Source organism: Chelonoidis abingdonii, chromosome 13 (genome assembly GCF_003597395.2).
Source record: "Chelonoidis abingdonii isolate Lonesome George chromosome 13, CheloAbing_2.0, whole genome shotgun sequence".
NCBI lineage: Eukaryota > Metazoa > Chordata > Testudines > Testudinidae > Chelonoidis > Chelonoidis abingdonii.
Window position 1 is genome coordinate 25,254,827 of NC_133781.1, and position 20,413 is coordinate 25,275,239.

General features: G+C 42.5%; 1 protein-coding gene across 1 annotated transcript in view; it reads right to left on the bottom strand.

Moving 5' to 3' along the window:
* Positions 1–13,212: 13,212 nt before the first annotated feature.
* The window catches only part of CACNG4 (calcium voltage-gated channel auxiliary subunit gamma 4), a 59,312-nt gene continuing 52,111 nt past the window's right edge, over positions 13,213–20,413 (bottom strand). The window contains exons 3-4 of the mRNA XM_032776258.2: positions 18,872–19,012; positions 13,213–15,114 (exon numbers count right to left, since the gene is read on the bottom strand). Coding sequence (XP_032632149.1) covers positions 14,576–15,114; positions 18,872–19,012 — 680 coding nt within the window. The 3' untranslated portion in view covers positions 13,213–14,575. The remainder of the gene's footprint in view (positions 15,115–18,871; positions 19,013–20,413) is intronic.

Here is a 20,413-nt window from a genome sequence, read left to right on the forward strand (position 1 = left end):
TCCCAGGGAAAGAACTCTGGGGTCACCTTAGATAGCAAAATTCCAAAGCGCTGCACAAACACTGTATGTGAATTAAGCTTTGCAGCACTGTGTCTGAGGTAGGTAAGTAGAGTGTGCCAACATTTCTGGATCAAAAAGTTTTCTTTGTCAAAAAATGACCTTTAAAAACAACAACATATTTTTCACAAAAAATTGGTGCAAGTTTTCATTTTTTCACAAATGTTTTTGTAGCATAAAAAATATTTTCAATTTTCAACTAAGAATGCTGAAGGAGAATCTGTACCTAATTTAATCCAGATGGAGCCTCTACTATCAACTGTGGTTCACACTTACTGTACGTCATAGGACCCCCTATGCTATGGAAAGGTGCTGGGGGGTGGGGGAAGATGCCAGTGGGAAGATATGGGGCTGTTACCGAGCCAAGGGAGGCTAGAGGACCCTGGAGACAAGTTGAAGGTCCAGGGTCTCTTTGCAGAGAACTCTGACCTCTCAGGGAACCCTTGACTTCTCCATGGATTTTGTGGACAGTCTGAGTTGGGGGGCTTGGAGCCCTCCCCTGTCAGAATAGTCTAGAATAAATCCTTGAGGGCAATTTTTTGGGGTTCTTCATCCATGCATTCCACAATCCAAGGTTCTGCACTGTGTAAGGAAGCCAAGTGGATGAACTTTAACAAAGTTTGGCAAAAGAGTGGTTTGGATTAAAGCACTCACGGCGTGGTATATTCTTAGAGGGCTAGTGAGGATTCGCATCTACAGAGCCGTTCCTTGGGTAGGGCAAATCAAGGTGACTGTTCTGGGCCTGGCACTTTGGGGGCCACTACAGGCCGGTGTGGTTGGTTGGCACAATCGGTCCTGGAAGAGATGAATCCATCACTTCCACCCTGGGCCCTGCAATCGCCTAGCAACGGCCCTGAGCATCTAGAGTAGCATCCATAAACTTCATCCATCCATGTCCATTCCAAATTGATCTGTTGTTCAGTTTTATTACAGTGGTTCCAGCAATACTTCAATTGTTAAGGCTGAGTTAGCAAATCTCTTATCAGCTCTAATTTTGTGGGTTTTAATATTTCAGGTGTTTCAAGTCACACATGGCTAAGATGAGATCTTCAGTTTGCCTGCCTGGCTGGAAAGTTTCATTTAATATTTTAGACCAATAACCCTGTTAAATTAATTGGACCTGGTTCCTTTTTTCTTTCTTTCTCTTTCTCTTTTTTTAAATGTCAAATGTATTTAAAGAGACATTGTCAAGAAGTTTGGAGCTGTATCCAAACCAATAGATGTCCTTCTATTTAACTTCAGTGGTCTTTGGATCAGGCCCTTAGTTCCCAATTTTCAGACTGTGTTTAACAAAAAAAGACATTTTGCAAGTCCTCACATGTTAGAAATGTTGACCAGGCATTTTACATGCAAACAGACTTAAGGGGTTTTAAAATTCCTTTGCAGTGCTGGCAACCTAGATGACAAAAAAAAGCATTAGCTTTGGGCTAGTGCATGAAAATCATCAGTTTAAACTAACTCCAGATGGAAAATGAAATGTGGAGTCTAGTTTCACTAGCCAAGTTGACTCCAGTGCAAAAGTAAAAAACTAGCAAAAAGCAAAATACACACACACACACACATACATCTGTCTATCTATATACAGAGAGAGAGAGAGAGATCTTAAGGCATTAGCAGAAACACATATCAGGAAATTTGCTTCCACAGTCAGGATTGGGGACTAATTTTCTCCATAAAGAGAAAGGATTGTCCACCATCCTAGGACATGAGAGACCTGAGTTCAAGTCTCAGTTCTGCCACAGATTTCCTGGGTGACCCTGAGCCGTCACTTTGCTGCTCTGTGCCTCAGTACCTCATGTGTAAGGGGATAATAGCACTGCCCTACCTCACCAGGGTATTGTGAGGATAAATGCATTAAAGATTGTGAGGGGCTCAGATACTAAAGTAATGGGGCCTGTAAAGTACCAAAGATAGACAGCTTGTGCTCACCAATATACAAATGCACCATAAGACACAGTCCCTGCCTCAAAGAGCCTTCACTCTTAATAGACATAACAGAGAAAAGAGATGAAGCGACTTGCCCTTTAACTGCAGATCGGTGACACAGTTGGGACTAGCACTCAGGTCTCTTGACAGCCAGTCCAATAACCTACCCCCTGGACCACACTGTCTCCCTGATCATTTTTAGCTGGCGATGTGTACTGTTAAGAAAGATTGAAAACTCACCATTGAGCAGGTGCAGCCCTATGATTGTATTTTGAGGAATTGACTCCTGGCCCCACTGAAGTTGGTGGCAAATTTCCCAGTGTAGCCAGGAGGAACAATCCCATCCCATTCTCTTGGAGACTTTGCAGGATCACAAAAATAATTCCATGAGGCTGTCAATGCAAAGCTACAGAGGCCACTGTGGAGATGACGTTATATTTACAATGTCAAACTGATGATGGTGACAATGCCTGCATGTCAAAACGTTGGTAAAAAATGTCAATGAGAATCTGTAAATACCATGTTACCATGTCAAGATAATGTCAAAACTATTTCAATACTGGTTTGTGAACACCATGTTACTATGTCAAAATAAAGGTAAAACAGTGTCAGTTCAAGTCAGTAGTGATGGGTTTGGAGAAATGAGTCCAGGGCAAAATGAAGTGTGGGAGGGAGAACATATATTTAAAATGTTATGAAACAAAACAATTGTAACCTGGAGATCTGTATGTGGTGATTGGATAATACTGATTGTTAATAATATCATGAATCCACATATTTCAAAATGCTTCATAAGTGTTAATTAATTCTTGCAATAAAACTGTATGGTGGACTAGTAAATTATTGTAAGCTCATTGGGGCAGGGACAGTTCTCTCTCTGTTTTAGCACAGTGGGGCTCTGGTCCATGTCTGGGTCTCCTGGGTACTGTGGTAACACAACTAAATAATAGTCTATTGTTCCTTTTTTGGAGCAACTGAAACGCACAATGAGTAAATGCCAAACCTGAAACTAGACCCTCAGAAGAGCCAGTTCCATTCTGTGACCATTAGACTGTGCCTCCATGTTAAACTGGATCAGTTCAATAGCTCTTCATCGTATTGGCCCTTTACTGTTCAGAAGGGAATTCTCTTAGGGCAAGTCTACACTACAGCGCTACAGAACTGAGTTTTCATTTAAAAGAGGTCTACTTAGCAGCATGTCAGATCAAGCACCCTGACTCAATGTCAAGTTCTGAGGCCAGCTCAGAAATGTCAGTGCTAAACTTCTACAACGAAGCAGGAGTGTTAAACAAACCAGTTCCTGTATTTCTGGTTCAGGATAGGAAACTGCTGGTGCTTACCAATGGAGATGATTGAACTAAATGCTTATTGTTTATATGCTATGAAGCATGAGAGTGAAATACTGACCTTCTGTCCCTAGCTTTTACAGGATAGTGGACACAATCATCTGGTAAGTCTTTTCCATCACTAGCTCTTATGATTCTGTTTTCTCATGTGCGTTGCCTTCTTTTTGTTTTCTGATGGCTGCCTGTGATCCCTGTTTGGGGTTAGACATCTTTGGAGTGTTCATGGTTTACCTTTGGTACTTGCACGCAGTTGTTGAGACCTGCCATTAGCTTTGCTAATATGGTGCACTGAGGTGTGAATGGCTAATGTCAGTAAAGTGCTTTGGTTCAGTGAATGAATGTGGAACATGGGGAAAATTTTGAAGAGACAAATCACTTCCCACATGCTGGTTTGCAGTGTGGTATTGCAGGACTTTAGCCTATGGCTCACATCCAGAAGCCCACAGAGAAGAGAAAATATGCTGTAGACCACATTCACGTCAGGTTTGCACTACCTTTTGTCAGCACAAACCCCTGTCCAGTGTACTATATAGGAATAGGCAAGGTATCTCTTTAAATAGGTTAAAAGAACGAAGAGTACTTGTGGCATCTTAGAGACTAACACATTTATTTGGGCATAAGCTTTCATGTGCTACAGCCCACTTCATCGGATGCATGCAGTGGAAAATACTGTAGGGAGATATATATATACACAGAGAACATGAAAAAATAGGTGTTGCCATACCAGCTATAACAAGACTAAGCAATTAAGGTGCGCTATTATCAGCAGGAGAAAAAAAAAATTTTTGTAGTGATAATCAGGATGGCCCATTTCCAAAAGTTAATAAGAAGGTATGACTAACTGTGTGTGTGGGGAAATTAGCATGGGGAAATAGTTTTACTTTGTGTAATGACCCGTCCACTCCCAGTCTTTATTCAAGCCTAATTTAATGGTGTCCAGTTTGCAAATTAATTCCAATTCAGCAGTTTCTCGTTGGAGTCTGTTGGAGTCTGAATTCTCTAGTGGTGCTCACAGTGTTGTGTTCTAGAAGCAGCCAGAAGCCAACCAGAGTAGCAGTGTGTTTATGTAACAAGGCCTTGCCTGTTGTGATTGTTCAGTAAATGCAATTATTTGAACGCCATTGTGCCCATGTGGTTCCTACTTACCTTGTTGTATAAAGAGCAAAACACACAACAGGGAGGAAATTGTAGTGCCATATATAGTCTCAACTTCACTTCTTCTGGGTGATGGGTAATTAGAGGCCAGTGCAGCCCCTAAAGTGGGGCCAGCACTGGTCTAGAAGGGGGCACAGCCAGAATGTAGAAGTACTGCCCTGATTTAACACTTCAGCCTCAGTGACTCCTACTATAAATTCCCCAGTAGAAAGTCCCTGGAGGGAAGCCCAAAGGAAGGTAGCAAACGGCACTACCATGTGTATTTTCCTGGGGCAGAAGCCCCTGAGTGCAAGGGACCTTGCTGGTACAGCAACTGTTATATGTTGCCTCCCTGCACCAGCTTTAGTGATTCTGGCCCTGTATACGCCAGTGTAAAACAGCCTGCAGTGAGCCCTTGATGACCGGTTCACTCTAGCATTATCTCCAAGAGCATTTGCCTTTCCTGTAAAGGACCTTGGAATTTATTTGCAAGTGGCTAAAAATCCTTGAATTTCAATTTCGAAGGAGAATAACATTCAAGGGGACAAGAAAGTCCTGAGAACAACCCAACAGCTCAGCTGCAACATCCATCAAAGGGGTTTCCTACACTGAGCAGTTTCAAATGCCTAAGGAATCTGTCAGGAGACCAAAACGGCTGCTATGGGAATATCAGGCATAGTCTGGCAATCGGGATCCTTTCCAGTACAGTATGAGTCAGCCCGAGGGAGGCGGATTACCAGCCCCTAATGCAATCTCATGATGATTTTTTTTGGAGAAGGTGCTGGTATGAGTCTGACGCCCCACCCCAAGGAAAATTTCATGGTGACTAAGAGTACTGGCTTGACAGCCCTGGAGACTGAAGCCTCTTATCTAGCCTTAGAAGCGGTATAGCACGGTGCTGCACGCAGCCGAAACAAGGTGCTCACACCTCCAGCCAAGTGGACAAAGGCAAGAGTTCATTCTGCGTGACCCATTACATCCTTGGCCCGTGTGCCGGGACTGCAAAGAAGGAGGTCAGTTAGGGTCTGATCTTCAACAACCCCTAACTAAGTCAGTGGGAGTTGCAGGTTTTCAACACCTGAAAATAAGGGCCTAGCTATCTCCTAGCAGGTGTGGGAGGTGGGAGATCTGATCTCTTCTGTTGCAGCTTGGTCTCAGACTCACGGTGTGGCTTTGGGCCAGTCACTTAGTTTTTCTGCTTCCCCACCTGTGGAATGGGGATAATAGACCTCCTTATCTCACAGGCTGGTGACATAATTAATGCTTGCAAAGCACTTTGGGGTCTTCAGACAAAAGGCGCTACAGACGAGCAAACTGCTAGCAGGTACTGGCACTGTACAGCAGGACCCCATGAGCTCTCAAAGTGTCTGTATCAAAGGTAATGAAACCGTCAGGTTCACAAGAGCCAGGGAAGCCTTTATTATTCCCATTGTGGACCTTGCCAGGGATGGCCATGCATACACAATAAATTGCCCCCTAGCTGAAGAAATTTATGTTTCAAATGGCTGAACAACACTATATCTTTTGAGGCATAAAAGTCAAATAATGTGTCACACACGGAGAGAAACATTACAGCCGCTTGCATTTCTGTTTTCTCAACGACAGCCGTGAGTTTTCATGAAAGCAGAAAATCCTAAAGGGAGCAGATTCTCAAAGAGAAAAAGAATGCATTAAAAATTTAATGCCTTTTCTTTTGAAGTAGTCTCTTGTTAAATTTCACCAGACATCAGTTGATTTTATGAGCTGCATTTTTACTTTACTTTCTAGACGCTGGAAACTCCACAGGTCCTTCGCAAGTCAAGCGTACAGAAGTTAATGTGTGTTTGCACATGCAGGCACAGCCACTGCACCCAAAACAGGCTTTCCGTTGCCGGGGAAGCAATCACTAGTGATCCTGCTTTAGTCTAATTGCAACCTGTCAGGATAGAAATGTTGTTAACTCATTAGTTATTTCTTCCAGCTGTAGATGGCATTTGCTCCTCCTGCCAAGGATCAAGCTGTCTCCTCTCATTCAGCTGTTGCTGCCTTGATCAGTTTGAGAGGGCTTGTCTAAAAAACACAGAACACTTCATACAGAAAGAAAGAGGAAATCCACTCGTGAGGCAGAGGGCTTATGCAAGGCTGAAAGCACTAGCATTCTAGGTCAAATTCACCCCACCAGTCAAGAAGGTTTTAAAGAACTCCTATGGTCACAGACATCTCCAGCCCCTTTTATACCTGTGCAGATTGTCAGGCCTGGGGGGGTGGCCTCTCTGAGAGGAGCCACTCTGGCTCTTGGGGGTGGTGCCCAGGGTAAGAGCTGGAACCCAGAGGAGTGGGTTACTTGTGAGGAACAACTTGGGAGTACTGTCAACCTGAGCCCTCTAAGGAAAGAAGATGGGTGGGTTTGTTTATGTTATTGAAATACCCAGCACTAACTCTTGACTTGACCTCTAACCAAACAGAGGGTAGGAGCTGAGACTTTCTACACAGCCTGAAAGACTGTGTCCCCTCTTTTGTATAAGGGGAAGGGATTCTTCCATACACACCCTGTGTCTTCCCCCTCAGATTTAAAGTTACCTAGGGGTGACAGGCTTGCTGGCCTAAAATGCCTGGGTTTTTAGGTTCTTTTTTAAATTGAGTGTTTTCTATCACATCTGTTTGAAATGGAACCTCAGGGTGATTCTATTCCAATTCATCCCCAGTTGTGCACTGTGTGAGCATCTTATGAATGCAGAGACAAAACTGATTTCCGGAAAGTAGTTAACAAAAGGAAAATGATGGCACATCCTTCAAAAGGCTTTAGTATATAAACTATCATTAAGTGGTTCTAGCGATCTCCTGTTGGCAAGTATCCACATTTAAAAATCAATAACACATGAAATATAAACATACTATTAATGAGGACCTGTTGGGAAGCGCAGGGGTGTTTAATTAGTTGCACTTTAGCAGCTGTGTCTGTGAGACACATAATTATGTCTTTTTCCTTGAGAAAATGCTAAATGAGATGTCTCCGGACCAAAAGCTGCATTCTTTTCTGCCTGGAAAATTCATTGTCTAGCCTTGTTCCCCTCTGGCATTTACACTTGTGGTTTTCCCAAGTGATAAAGGCCTTGATTCAGCATGTGCATAATAGAAATGCTGAATAGAACCAGATCCTGCAACCCTCTCTTCTCATGAGCACCTTTACTCATGCAAGAAACAAAGCATTTTAATCAGGGAAATCATCCCTCTGTCTTGAATTCCTGCAGTAAGGAAGTTGCTGGGTCTAATCCTTCACATGTTCCTCACTGCCACAGAGTGAGAATTGTACTGAGTGTGCTGGGGGATGTGAAATTAAATTGCATTCCTCACATAGAATAGTAGGGTTGGAAGGGACCTCAGGAGGTCATCTAGTCTAACCCCCTGCTCAAAGCAGGACTAGTTCCCAGATTTTTGTCCCAGTTCCCCAAACGGCCCCTTCAGGGATTGAACTCACAACCCTGGGTTTAACAGGGCAGTGCTCAAACCACTGAGCTATCCCTCCTCCTGTAAAAGAATAACTTATGCTACTCTCTGGCAGGAAAGCCCCCTAGAGTCTGTTGGATCCAGGACACCTGTTTGACTTTCTCACTGTTTTTTTTTCCGTGTGTTTAAACTGCTTTTGCTCAAAATCAGAGATGAGACTGAGCTGCGATATTTGGACCTGAAGCTTCCCAAATTTGAGGTTCCCAAATTGTGATCTTGTCTCCTACCCTTTTATTTCCAGCAAATGAACCATAGACAGATTCTAGCTAAAATGGCTTCTCCTTCGCTGTATTCAGCCCCCCGACCCTGAGGTATGGACAATCTTGCCTTAGAGGTTGGCCCTGTGAGGTGAAACATTGTATTGCAGATGTCCATAGGGTGACCAGATGTCCCGATTTTATAGGGACAGTTCCAATATTTGGGGCTTTGTCTTATATAGGTGCCTATTACCCCCCACCCTCTGTCCCAGTTTTTCACACTTGCTGACTTGTCACCCTAGGTGTCCAAAAAAAAATCTTCCATTCTCTAGGCATGAAATCCTGACTCCATTGAAGTCAATGGCAAACTCCCATTGACTTGACTGGGGCCAGTACCTTAGTTTTTTATCATAGAAACATAATGTCCATAACAAACAAATGAACATAACTGCTTCACACTGGCTTGAATTAACCAGCCTGTCTTCCAGCATTCCCCCCTAACCCAACCTCTTCAAAAGTTAGAAATTCAACCTCTTCCAGAGGAACTACGTCCCCGTCTCTGGCTGGTCACTGCTGACTGGTTGTTTGTGGGTTCAAGCTGTTAAAAGAACCTTTACTAGAATGCATTTCTGGTAGGCGACCCTCTGTGTTTGGTTGGGCAAGGCAACTGCTGCATCAGAAGTTGAAGAATGCACTTCAATCTCTTCTACAGGATAAGGATTTTTTGGTTCCTATTATGTCAACTTATTTCCTTGTTTCCAAGAAGATGAGATATCCTCTCACCTGAAATCCTTCTTACTTTTTGAATGGGCCACAAAGCTTCTCCCTCAACTCCCCCCAATCATCTTCCCTTCCAATACTTTACCAGTTATTTCTGTGCGCTGTGAGGCAGCCAGGCTCACGAATTCAGGTTCATGACTCTGTACCCCAGCTTGCCCTGCAATGTGGGAACATCCCTGCTGATCTATTTCATTCTTAGCCAGAATCAAGGGCAGAGTCAGCCAAGCACTGAGAATGAGCTTTGACTGGTTTACCCCCCTGGGAATGGAGGCATTTGAAAAGCTGAATCCTTTGTTTGCCTACCTCCAGATGTGTCTACTGATCATATATATACACACACACACACTTTATCTTTAGAGAATGTGGAGACTTAGGAAATGTAAAGGTGAAGTTAAAAGCACCATTTGAAGAAGAAATATTGCCCGTGATCACTGAATGGTTCAGAGTGTTTTAGGGTGAATAGTGGGGCTGCTGAACTCATGACCTTTGTTCAGTGCATTTTGCGCTGCTGGGAATTTTATATTCACGGCCACAGAAAATTTCTAGAGGTTTGAAATGTGGATAGACATGAGGCTCTTTCTTCAGAGGAAATCTTACAAGAATGTAGAAAGGCGAATGCACAGAAAAGAGTTCGCATCGGACCCTGGTGGGGATGGGAATGGATTGTAAGGGTATGATTTGACTTTTTTTGTGAATCTGAGGGTCCCCACTAACTCTTGAAAATCAGGTCCTGGAAGTCCCAGATTGCAACACAGAGGGGCACAAAATAAGCAAATACTTTCATAAACTTGGCTGTATGTCACGATGTCCACAGGGAGTCTGATGTGGACTCCTCAGTGAAAGTATTACTGTTTGGCATTTGCTTTTACTAGTGGATATGTATGCTGTAATATTCATAATGACTCCTGGGCAAACCTCAAGAGGGTTAGATTTGGGTTGTGAAAGCTTCCAGAAGTTACACAGCTTTTCCCAGTGTTACCCAACCACTTAGTTGGAAATCTTGTGTGTGAGCATAGCGTTTATCCCATGATGATTAGGACTTCTGGTCTGAGAGATACTATGAGAATATTATCTTGCAGTATGTTATCATGTGGTAGCCTTCCCAGCTCCAACTAGGGTGTTAAGAGAAGTGTGAAAACAACCTCAAAAATAATTGGAGGGGTAGCCGTGTTAATCTGGATCTGTAAAAGTGGCAAAGAGTTCTGTGGCACCTTATAGACTAACAAACGTATTGGAGCATGAGCTTTCGTGGGTGAAAAAGCTCATGCGCCAATGCGTTTGTTAGTCTATAAGGTGCCACAGAACTCTTTGCTGCTTTTTCAAAAATAATTGCAGCCAAATTTCATCACCCTACCTTCTTCCCTCCACCTCCTTTCCCCCAGCTCTCCCTCCTGCCCCCCATGCCTAGTTCAAGTTCATTTAGAATTCTGGACAAAAGTTAAAAAAAAATTTTTTGTCCAGAGCAGAGTCATCGATCCTAATTGCAGGTTGCTAAAAAATTCACTTGAAGTTGTGTCTCAAACAGTATAACCAAACTTTTCTGTGGGGGACTGTGAGAAGCCTTATCTCAATTTCCAGGTTGAACATCTGATTAGATCTGGTTGGCCAGTGGGACTGGAACTGATGAGATAAGAGTCCATGTCACTACCCAGTGAAATAGTCTCCTGGGTTAGAATCTTTCTACTTAAAGGGATACTGACAAGATTAAAAATATATACCCATTTTACCAGAAAACCCACACTTGATAAGTATTCAGCCCAAAGACTTTGGAAATTAAAATCTATATACCTTCTCCACACATTTAAAACATTTTATTTAAAAATAATAGTAAGTACAGTATAAGTATTTGTGATTATATGGGCAGAACTGATGCACATTGGAAATAATACTTTTAGAACTGCAGACAGAAATATAACCTCAAGGGACATGGTAGATTAGCCCTTGTGGATATGTGACCTATACAGAAAGAACAGAAAAATAAATGCTAAAATGTTCTATTACTAAAAGTAAACAGCATGTGAAGTGACTGCTATTTTCATCCCTATTCTGTTTGGAACGAGAAATAGGAAGAGATGGTCAAATAACTCCATGTAGCTTTTTTTGTCTATTAATATTGAATGTTGTGTTTTCTGGATAGGATTATTTCAAAGAACCTGATTTTTATTATTAATACTGAGGTTACATCTAAAACTCCTAGAGATCAGAGCTCCATTGTGCCCAGTACTGTCCACACATAAAACAAAAGGAGATTCTGTTGCCCTCAGTGTTGCTGTGTTTTACCTTACTCCTAGAGCAGTCAAATTGATTTCAGAGGGACTACTCATGGAGTAAGGGACTACTCAACAGCCCGCTGGTGGAAAAATTTTGAACGAAACATTATCTGGTTGGGAAACTGGGTTTTGAAAGGGAATGATTTTTTTAAACTACAGCAAACACAAATGAGGACTAATTTCTAACACTTACTTTATTAACACAATGGGAAACAATTCTGGGGAATTGCACTTGGAAATACATTGACTATAATAGGTGTAAATTAATAAGCACTTAGTATGACACATTGAGACAGAATGCTTTTCTTTAATGTGATTTTTCTACCTCTATCATAGCTAATAAAATGATTTTAATTAAGAAATCTCAAAAAGGTAGGAAATTTTTATTGTTTGAAAGCATAAAGATTTATGTAAAAAATTCTCTGCAAGATGTTTAACAACTTCACCTACTCCCACCCATCCCTCTTCCTCAAAAAGTTCTGTATTGGAAAGTAGATAAGAATTTTCCCTCCTGTTCAAATCAGCATTTGAAAAATTAAAAAAGCTATTAATATATTTCCCCTTAATGCCTTAGAATTCCCTACATTCCATTCTATTCAGCTCTCAGGCGGAAATTCACCCCAGTACAGAGGACTTAAACAAGGATCCTAATGGAGTTTTAGAGCCACATAAACTCTTAAAGAGGAATTAATGCACCAATCTGCTTTAATTGGATTACTTGCAAAATTAAGCATGTGTTTAAATGCTCAATTGAGGCCTAAATGGGATTTAAAGAGGACAAGGACAGGATTCTTTAAAAATTGGGATTGTACCTGATTTTCATTCTTCATGATGGTGTGAGAAGGCTTGAGCTGTTTGTGGGTTTTGTTGTTGGTTTTTTATTTTTTATTCTTGTAGTTTGGAATGCCAAGGCCATTCCTTCTGGAGTTTTGTAGGACTCAGCTCAATTTTACTGGGAAATGTTGTGCCCTAATTGAAAGGTTGAGGGATGTTCAACCTTTAAAAAAGACATCCTTTACATAAAATATCACTTCGTCATGGACGTTAAGTAGAGGTTCACAAACAAAGCATTTTAAAAAAATCTGGCTGCGGACTCCAACCCTCAGTTGTTTAACATTTTCAGTCTTGGCTCTTGTGATGTTATTTCACTAGTCCACCATTCACCGTAGAGTTTTTAGGGCAGACAAGACCTAGGGTCAACTTTACTCTTAAAATGCTTGCATTGATGCAGCTGCACCGATGCAGTGCTTTAGTGAAGATACTGTATGCCGACGGGAGAGAACTCTTCTGTCGGCGTAGTTAATCCCTCTCCCTGAGAAGCGGTAGCTATGTTGGTGGGAGATGCTCTCCTGCCAATATATCACTGTCTACATGGGGAGTTAGGTCGATATAACTGTTGCTAAGGGGTGTGGATTTTTCACACCCTGCGTGACATAGTTATAGGTCTGTAAAGTAGACTCTTCAAAGGAGCTGGATCCTTAGCTTCCATGAGGTCTGGTCCAAAGCCCATTGAAGTCAGTGGAAGGACTTCCACTCAGTTCAATTATCTCTCGATCAAGCCCTTAGCCTCTTTTGGAAAATCCCAGCCTAAAAGCCTTTGATGCTCTCCTCAGGGTCCCCAGAGCCATAAGCCACTATGTTACCTCTCTGCCTTAGTGAGAGGGAGCTTTGCTGGAGCTTAAACTGTATGAGAGCTCCCTGCCACTCCAGTCTGTGTGCCTGACCCGGAAACTCCTTGAGATTGTGCTAGTTTAAATCTTGCCTTGCAAGTAATATTCAGTGAACTCAAGTTCCACAGGAATGTGGCTTTGCAGTGTCCAATCCCTCTCTCTGGATACTCATAGAAATTACCAAATCCGCTGGCTGTAAAGAGGCAGAATACATTCCAACTTGTTGGCTTAGAGAGGATACTCGCCTTCCCTGAGGAAAGCATCACAATGTCTAATGTAAAAATGAAATAGGAATTTAAAAGAAAATATTTCAGCCCTTTTTAGAAAAATCATAAAGAAGCAAACCCCACAAATCCACGTATTTCCCCACCATAAGTTACATACAGGGTCCTGTGGGCCTCTCTGAATTTAGTGAATTCCATCATTCCAGAATAAATTACATTACTTTGAACCACAGTTTCAGTGTAAAAACAACTGCAACTTGTACCCCGGGGTGCTTTTTCATAATAAAAAGTTTAATAAATATCTAGTAAACTGCAATTATTTTTGATCTATCTTTTAAAATTGTCATTACATGACCTATAAGTCTGCATTTTGCAGAAATGTTCACCACTCTGAATAGTAGGTTGGATCGGTAGATTAGCTTTCCCTTTTCTTACACACGTAGCCTGGATACTTTAACTTGCGCTAGCATTAGTGTTGCACTTGTGAAGCATCAAGGAAAAAGAGTAATGTGCAACCCTTGTGGAATCTTCAATTTCACAGGTAGTGGTTCCTACAGGCCCAGCTCTGTTTCCTGTTCCTGCAACATGTAGTGTATAGGAGACTGATCCTGAGAGGTCGGGTGCACCCTGTACATGCAGGAAGCACTCAGCACCTGGCAGGATCAGGGACTAGGTCTATTAGCAATGAGACGATTCAAGTGTTCTAAACTTTAGGCAAGAAATGATATTTGCAAATACGTTTGAACAGCTTCTGCTTTAACTCCGCGCCATTTCATTATTTTAGAATGCGTCCACTCTATGCTCACTGCTTCATCTGCATTGACTCCATCAGCTCCTTGGTTCTATTGCACAGGATCTACCAGTGGAGGCAGTACTGACCGCTGTGGCTCGCCCGCTGTAGAATGCTGCAACACGCAGTACACTGGTGTGCTGCAGTTCAGTAGCACAAGCTGGCTGCAAATAGTTTTGCCTTCTAGATTTTATTTTCTCAAGGAGGCAGTAGCTTCTGAGACAGATCTCTGCTCCCTCTTCCCTGTGTGAAAGGAAACTGGATCGTAGTTTTGAAGAGCTGCATTAGGCTCCATTTGTGATAAGCTTTGGACTTGGCCATGAATTATGATTATTTTAAGGGGCTTTATTTAAAAAAAAATCACATTGCAATTCTTCTGTAATTCTTTAAAACGCCCTAGTAGCTAACTCTTTTCCAGTTTCTCTGACATATTGTGTACATCACAAAACCTCAGGGATGTGAGCTGCTTTCACTTTCTTGTGACATTGGGAACTTTAATGAAACAAACTCCAAATAGCTTTTAAAACAGCTATGAATGTACAATATCTTTAGGCCATTCCAGTATTCCAAGGTCTCCGTTTGCTAGCCCAGCACATGTCCTGTTTTGAGAAGGATTTTAAATTGCTCCTTCTCTTTTTTGGAGGCTCTATTCTGTTTTGACACTTTGAAAAAGAAAGAAAGAGAAAGCAAACCCTTCAGACAGGTGTCGTTCTCCTGTTAACCATACTGATGTGGAGTCCTTCTTTAAATTCCTTCTGAAGAAAGTTGTGGACCTGCAGAAAGCTGGCTTCTTGGTCCGCATTGTAACTGGCTGCAGTTGTAACCTTCAAGGGCTCTCTGGACAGAGTGTACATGGAAATTTCATTCATAGGGATGGAACTGGCAATCTTCATGCCAACTGGAGAAACGTCCCTAGACGGAGAAGGCTCTGTAGATCGAGAACTTGATCTGGATCTCCTCCTCCTGTACCTATAGCTTGGCATCCTGGCATAAGGGGAAGAGGAAGAAGTCTTAAGGAATTCCCTCTTGGTTTTAAATCTCAACTCTTTGTTTTTCTCAATGTAAATGTTCACTGCCAGTACTCCTATGGTTTCAGCCACAATGAAAGACAAAGCTCCAAAGTAAAAAGACCAGCCGTAGTTGTAATGGTTCTTTTTGTCCTCATCTCTCTTGTCACTTGGGTCACCTGCATTGCTGGATATATAGACAATGATCCCTATAATATTACTTAGTCCTGGAAAAAGAAACAAAAAATTAGTCTTCATGGGTGGGAAGGCAGAAACTCAAACAAAATTGCCTTCTAGATCAGAAAACTTAAAATTGCTACAAGGCAAGATTTCTTTCATTTATAGTAAAACAATATATTAGCAGTCATAAACTTAAAAACAAACCAAAAAGTTTGTCTGTGGATATGCATAAAAATATCTACTGGAAACTAGAGACATGATCTCACTGAATAGTTTATAATAACTCTTAGAAAGCCTGAGCAAACCCTCAATGAAATCAGTGAAAATATTTTGATTGACTTCAGTGAAATTTGGTTCAATGATACATAGGACTTTTCATACATGGATCTCAAAGTACTTCACAAAGGAAGAAAAGTATAATTTTGCAGATGGGAAAAATGAGACACTGAGACTTACCCAAAATAACATAGCAAGGAAGAACCAGAACCCAGATCTCTAGACTCTCATGTCAATGGCATTGGGTCACACAGTCTCACAAGTTGCTTGCATAGTTCCACTAACTTTGGTGGAACAGAACTGGTCCATAGTTCTTTGTTAATGGTGACAGAGCAGTGACAAGTCAGAACTGCCTAATGTGGTTTAGTGGCCTTATAATATTCAGAAGTGGTAATAAAGATACATTGTGAGCCCAGGGCTATAGCTGTTCACCTTGATCAAAATAAATTATCCTCCACCTTGATGGATTTTCATCTAAATGCTGCATACTTAATCTGAAGCTTTAAGAAAAGATATTAACAATGTGACTGACTCTATGATGTCTCTAGTGTGGAAAATGTGCTAGGATGTCACAGGTGACGTTTTCTGACACTATACTTGGGGCAAAGAAAAACCTTGGTTGTGAGAGGTGCCTGATTCAGATTCCACATGGACACCTAAGGTCTTTAACAAAATGTAAAACACTTGTATTACTGGCCTTAGTTGAAGGGCAGTGAAATCTCACTTCCAGGAAAAACTCATTAGGTTAAGTGCCTTGCCAGGATTTCCTTGCTAAAATGCTTCAGGAACTTAGTTTCTCTCATTCAATTTGCCTAAGATTAAGTTGTTGATGCCCTTGAATTCCTGGGAAAAAGAACAAAAAGGGATTCCCCCGCCCCCTGGTCCCCCACCTATTAGTCATCTGATGGGAAATGGCAAATCTCTGAAGCTGTATGTATAGTCTGGGAGCTAAATCCTGCTTTCAGTAGAAGTTTGGCGTGCGTAAGGCAAGCAGGATTTGGCCCTGTCAAGGCCGACAAGGGGTGGGGGTGGGGGGAAGTTGGTACAAATTACCAGATGGTCCGATGGTCCAGAAGGGGGCCCAGGGCCCAGATTCCCTGGCTTTGTTAGCCCTGTTTAGCTGATCCCCACAAAATTTTTTCACCAGGGCCCGAACCCGCTCTCAGCGGCCCTGCCTGTGTGCTATAAAATGCCAGACACAATTACAGTAGAATCATATGATTTCACATTTTAAAAGTGTAGAAGGAGCTTAAAACGTGTGAAGGAAATCCATGAAACACAGACCAAATGGGCTGACATGCAGCGTGCCATCTGCGCCGTTTGTGCCAAATCACAGGGGCAATGGCAAACCAGAACACAGGCACCTTGCTGGAGACGATGAGGTTCAATGCGCTCCTTTATGTGGATCAGAAACTGCTGGAAGTTATGTAAGTATCCAGGGAGCTCTCGTAAGCCCCTGGCAGTATGAGAGGAAGCTCACACATGCCCACGCTGTGTTCATTCAGCCACTGTGCTCTTAGAAATCCACTAGTCATAAAATGCACCACCAAGGTATTTATCCCTGCATGCTATTTCTGCAACATGTGTGCTTCAAGATATGTTTCACTTCTCAAATCTCTCCCACTATCATTTGTTGAGATGGGCTGAGACTCCATAATTTGGATCCAGCTGCAGATTTCAGGCAGCCTGAGGGTGATGGGTGTAAGCATTCAATGCAGTTTTAGTTTGGCTCATTTGCCAAGCCTTGAGCTTAGCCCCTCCAACATATTAGCGTGGCCATAGTTTGGCCTCTAACATAGGAAGCATTTGCAAAATTTAGTTTTGGATTTCAAACATGGCTAGCAGGGGATGGTTTCATTGGAACCTTCTGTGGTCATTTGGATTTAACTCTGATTTCTCCCATACACAACAGCCCCATTTCTGGATCTGTTGCATGGCATGATACTAACCTATCTCACAGAGCTGGAAGGGACCCTGAAAGGTCATTGAGTCCAGCCCCCTGCCTTCACTAGCAAGACCAAGTACTGATTTTGCCCCAGATCCCTAAGTGGCCTCTGCAAGGATTAACCTCACAACCCTGGGGTTAGCAGGCCAATGCTCAAACCACTGAGTTTCCCTCCCTCTAACAATCTGCTGTCATTTGATATGGCATCCCATGCAAAAAGATGGGTTACCCAGCTTCCTGCTGAGATTGGATATGTGTTTTATCACTGATACATATATTTTAAAGTGCCCGTTACTAGGGTAAGCTGCTATGCTCTTCTTTACGCTGCTATGCACAGATGCTGGAAGAGGACATGTCATTTGGTAGCAAGATAGAATATGGAAAGCCCATCTGCTGAGCTGGAAACTCTCATTTTAAAAACCATTTCACATTCAAGAGCCAAAGAGAAGCTTCATTAAAATCCATGGGAAAATCCTCATCAAGCCACAAACCATTGAGGCTCTCATGGGAGAGATCTCTGTCCCTTAGTTGCCCAGCTTTACACCCCCCCCTTCCCTGCTTGGCCTCAATCTCTAAACACAGCAAATTATAAATACTACTAGCTGGCTTTTAATTCTGACTTGTCATCCAGAATCCTTATGTGTGAAAAGCAATGAGCCTTGAGAAGCCAGTTCCAGTCTCCAATTATAGGCTTGGTGCAGTTTGAAGCGGTTTTAAGAAACAGTATTTGACCTCCTTCTGTCCTGCTGTGACCATCTTCCTCTGCAACAAACCGTGTTTATGTATTCGAACCACTGTAGGGCCATTTGGACAAATATCCTTAAAATGAGCTATGTGGAGGGTTACACATGTGGCTGGGATTTCAAAAGAGCCCAAGGGAATTAGATGCTGTCTAAGGTACTTACATGCTTTCCTTTACTGTCATATCGGAGCACCTTCAATGTATTTAACCTCACAACACTCCAATGAGATAGGAAAATAATATTATCTCAATTTTACAAATAGGAAACTGAGGCACAACTCTGGTATTTAGGGTCCTAATTTTCACTGGAATCAATGGCAGTCAGGAGCCTACATACCTTTTTGGGTCTGGGCCAAAGTGACGTGCCCAAGGTTTTTATAGATTCCAAGGCCAGAACGGACCACTGTGGTTGTCTAGTCTGATCTTCTATATAACCCAAGCCAGAGAACTTCCCCAAAATAATTCCTCGAGAAGATCTTTTAAGAAAAAGATCCAGTCTTGATTTACAAATTGTCAGTGATGGGAGAATCCACCATGACTCTCTGTAAACTGTTGCACTGGTCACACAGGAAGCCCGCAGTAAAGCAAGTCTTTGAACTTCAAGTCTCCAAAGTCCCAGGCTAGCATCATGAAGGCTGGATCATCTTTCCTTTACTTTCCAATTCAACGGGTTTTGGGCACTTGGTGCCGTCCCAGCCTTTGCATCTCAGCACATCACAGCTCATACTGCAGGCAGCCGTACAGCTGGAGCTGTTTATCTGCTGAGCCTCATCTATGTGTTTGCATTTCCAATTTAGAAAGGAGACGCTACTAAATAAATCAATTCCAGGCAAGAACATACCTGCTGCAACAAACAGAATCCCAGCACTGAGGATAATGTTGTTTTTGCTGTTGTAAATCCTTCCTGCTCCAACACAGAGTCCTCCCAGTAATAGCAATATTGTGCTCAGGATGGGGAATACACTGGAGGCACGGACAATACCTGAGGGATATATAAGACGAAAAACATGACAGAGACAGTAATTAGCCCAGATCCCTTTTCAGGTGCCAGCATAGAGATCACAAGAAACGTTTCCTCAGGGTGACCCTCAGCCTCTGCTGGCCTGGCACCATCACAGCAGGTTTTTAAATCCAAGGTCATGAGCCGATGGCTGATGTGATGGAGACAAACTGATTTTGACTGCATACACTTTTCATTGACTGCTCCTAAATGTTTTGAGATTTCTGCTGGCAGGTTTGGAGCTATTACCGTAATCTGTCTTTTGATGCTGCTGCATGTGGAACATTTTTGTCAATGCACCAACAATGCCAACGAGGTTAGAGAGACTAACCCCCATCGTCTTGCAGGCAAAAGCACTGAAAAATGCCTGAGCAGACTATTAACTATATAATGCCATGTGGGTAGCTTTATGAGATGTAGCTGTGGTTTGGTACATGTGTGACACCCACAAATTCAGGTAATTAAGTTCTTTATCTTCATGGCACAGTCTTGCTAGTATCTCTCTGTCAGCTGTCGAATATTAATGGACTCAAAGTCCCTGACTTTTAGAAAGGAAGAGATTGAGACTAGTGTATCGTGAATATTTGCATTTAATGGGATCATTTGTCATGCTTTTTATTTATTTATATGTTAGGCACTGTCAGGCCATCCACCAACAATAGAATCTAAGCCACCATGGGAGAATTTAAATACCGCCAGTGCAGGGCAGGCATCAAAACCAGGGCACCGCTAGGTTAGAGAGCAACAGAAGGGAATGAGGAAGGGAAAACAAATGCAGCAAATGAAATGAGCTTAAACCAAGAAACAGGAGGAAGAAGTGGGCTGAATATGCAAATGAAAGAAGGAGGAGGAAGAAATATGGTCGAATGCACTAGAAATAGTGATACAGAACAGAAAAGAAAGGAGGGGCCTATGGGCGCAGGGGATGGGGTGTGGGAATACACTGACTAAACTGTTCCAGAAAGCAAGAATTGTAACAAAAACATAGAGGCATAAAGTATCAGAGGGGTAGCCATGTTAGTTTGGATCTGTAAAAGCAGCAAAGAGTCCTGTGGCACCTTATAGACTAACAGACGTATTGGAGCATGAGCTTTTGTGGGTGGATGCATCTGACAAAGTGAGTATTCACCCACAAAAGCTCATGCTCCAATACGTCTGTTAGTCTAAAGGTGTGCGTAGGGGAGAGGGAGGTGGGGTTTTGTAACAAGGGCCTTGGAGAGGGCAATGTGCTAAACAGAGAAGGGGAAATCATCACGGGGGTGGGGGGCGTGCACAAAGGCATAAGGACAGTAAGGGGTGAGGTTGGTGGTGGCTAGTACAGAGTGGGGACCAGTAGCGGCTCCAGGCACCAGTGCTTCAAGTGCGTGCCTGGGGCGGCAAGCC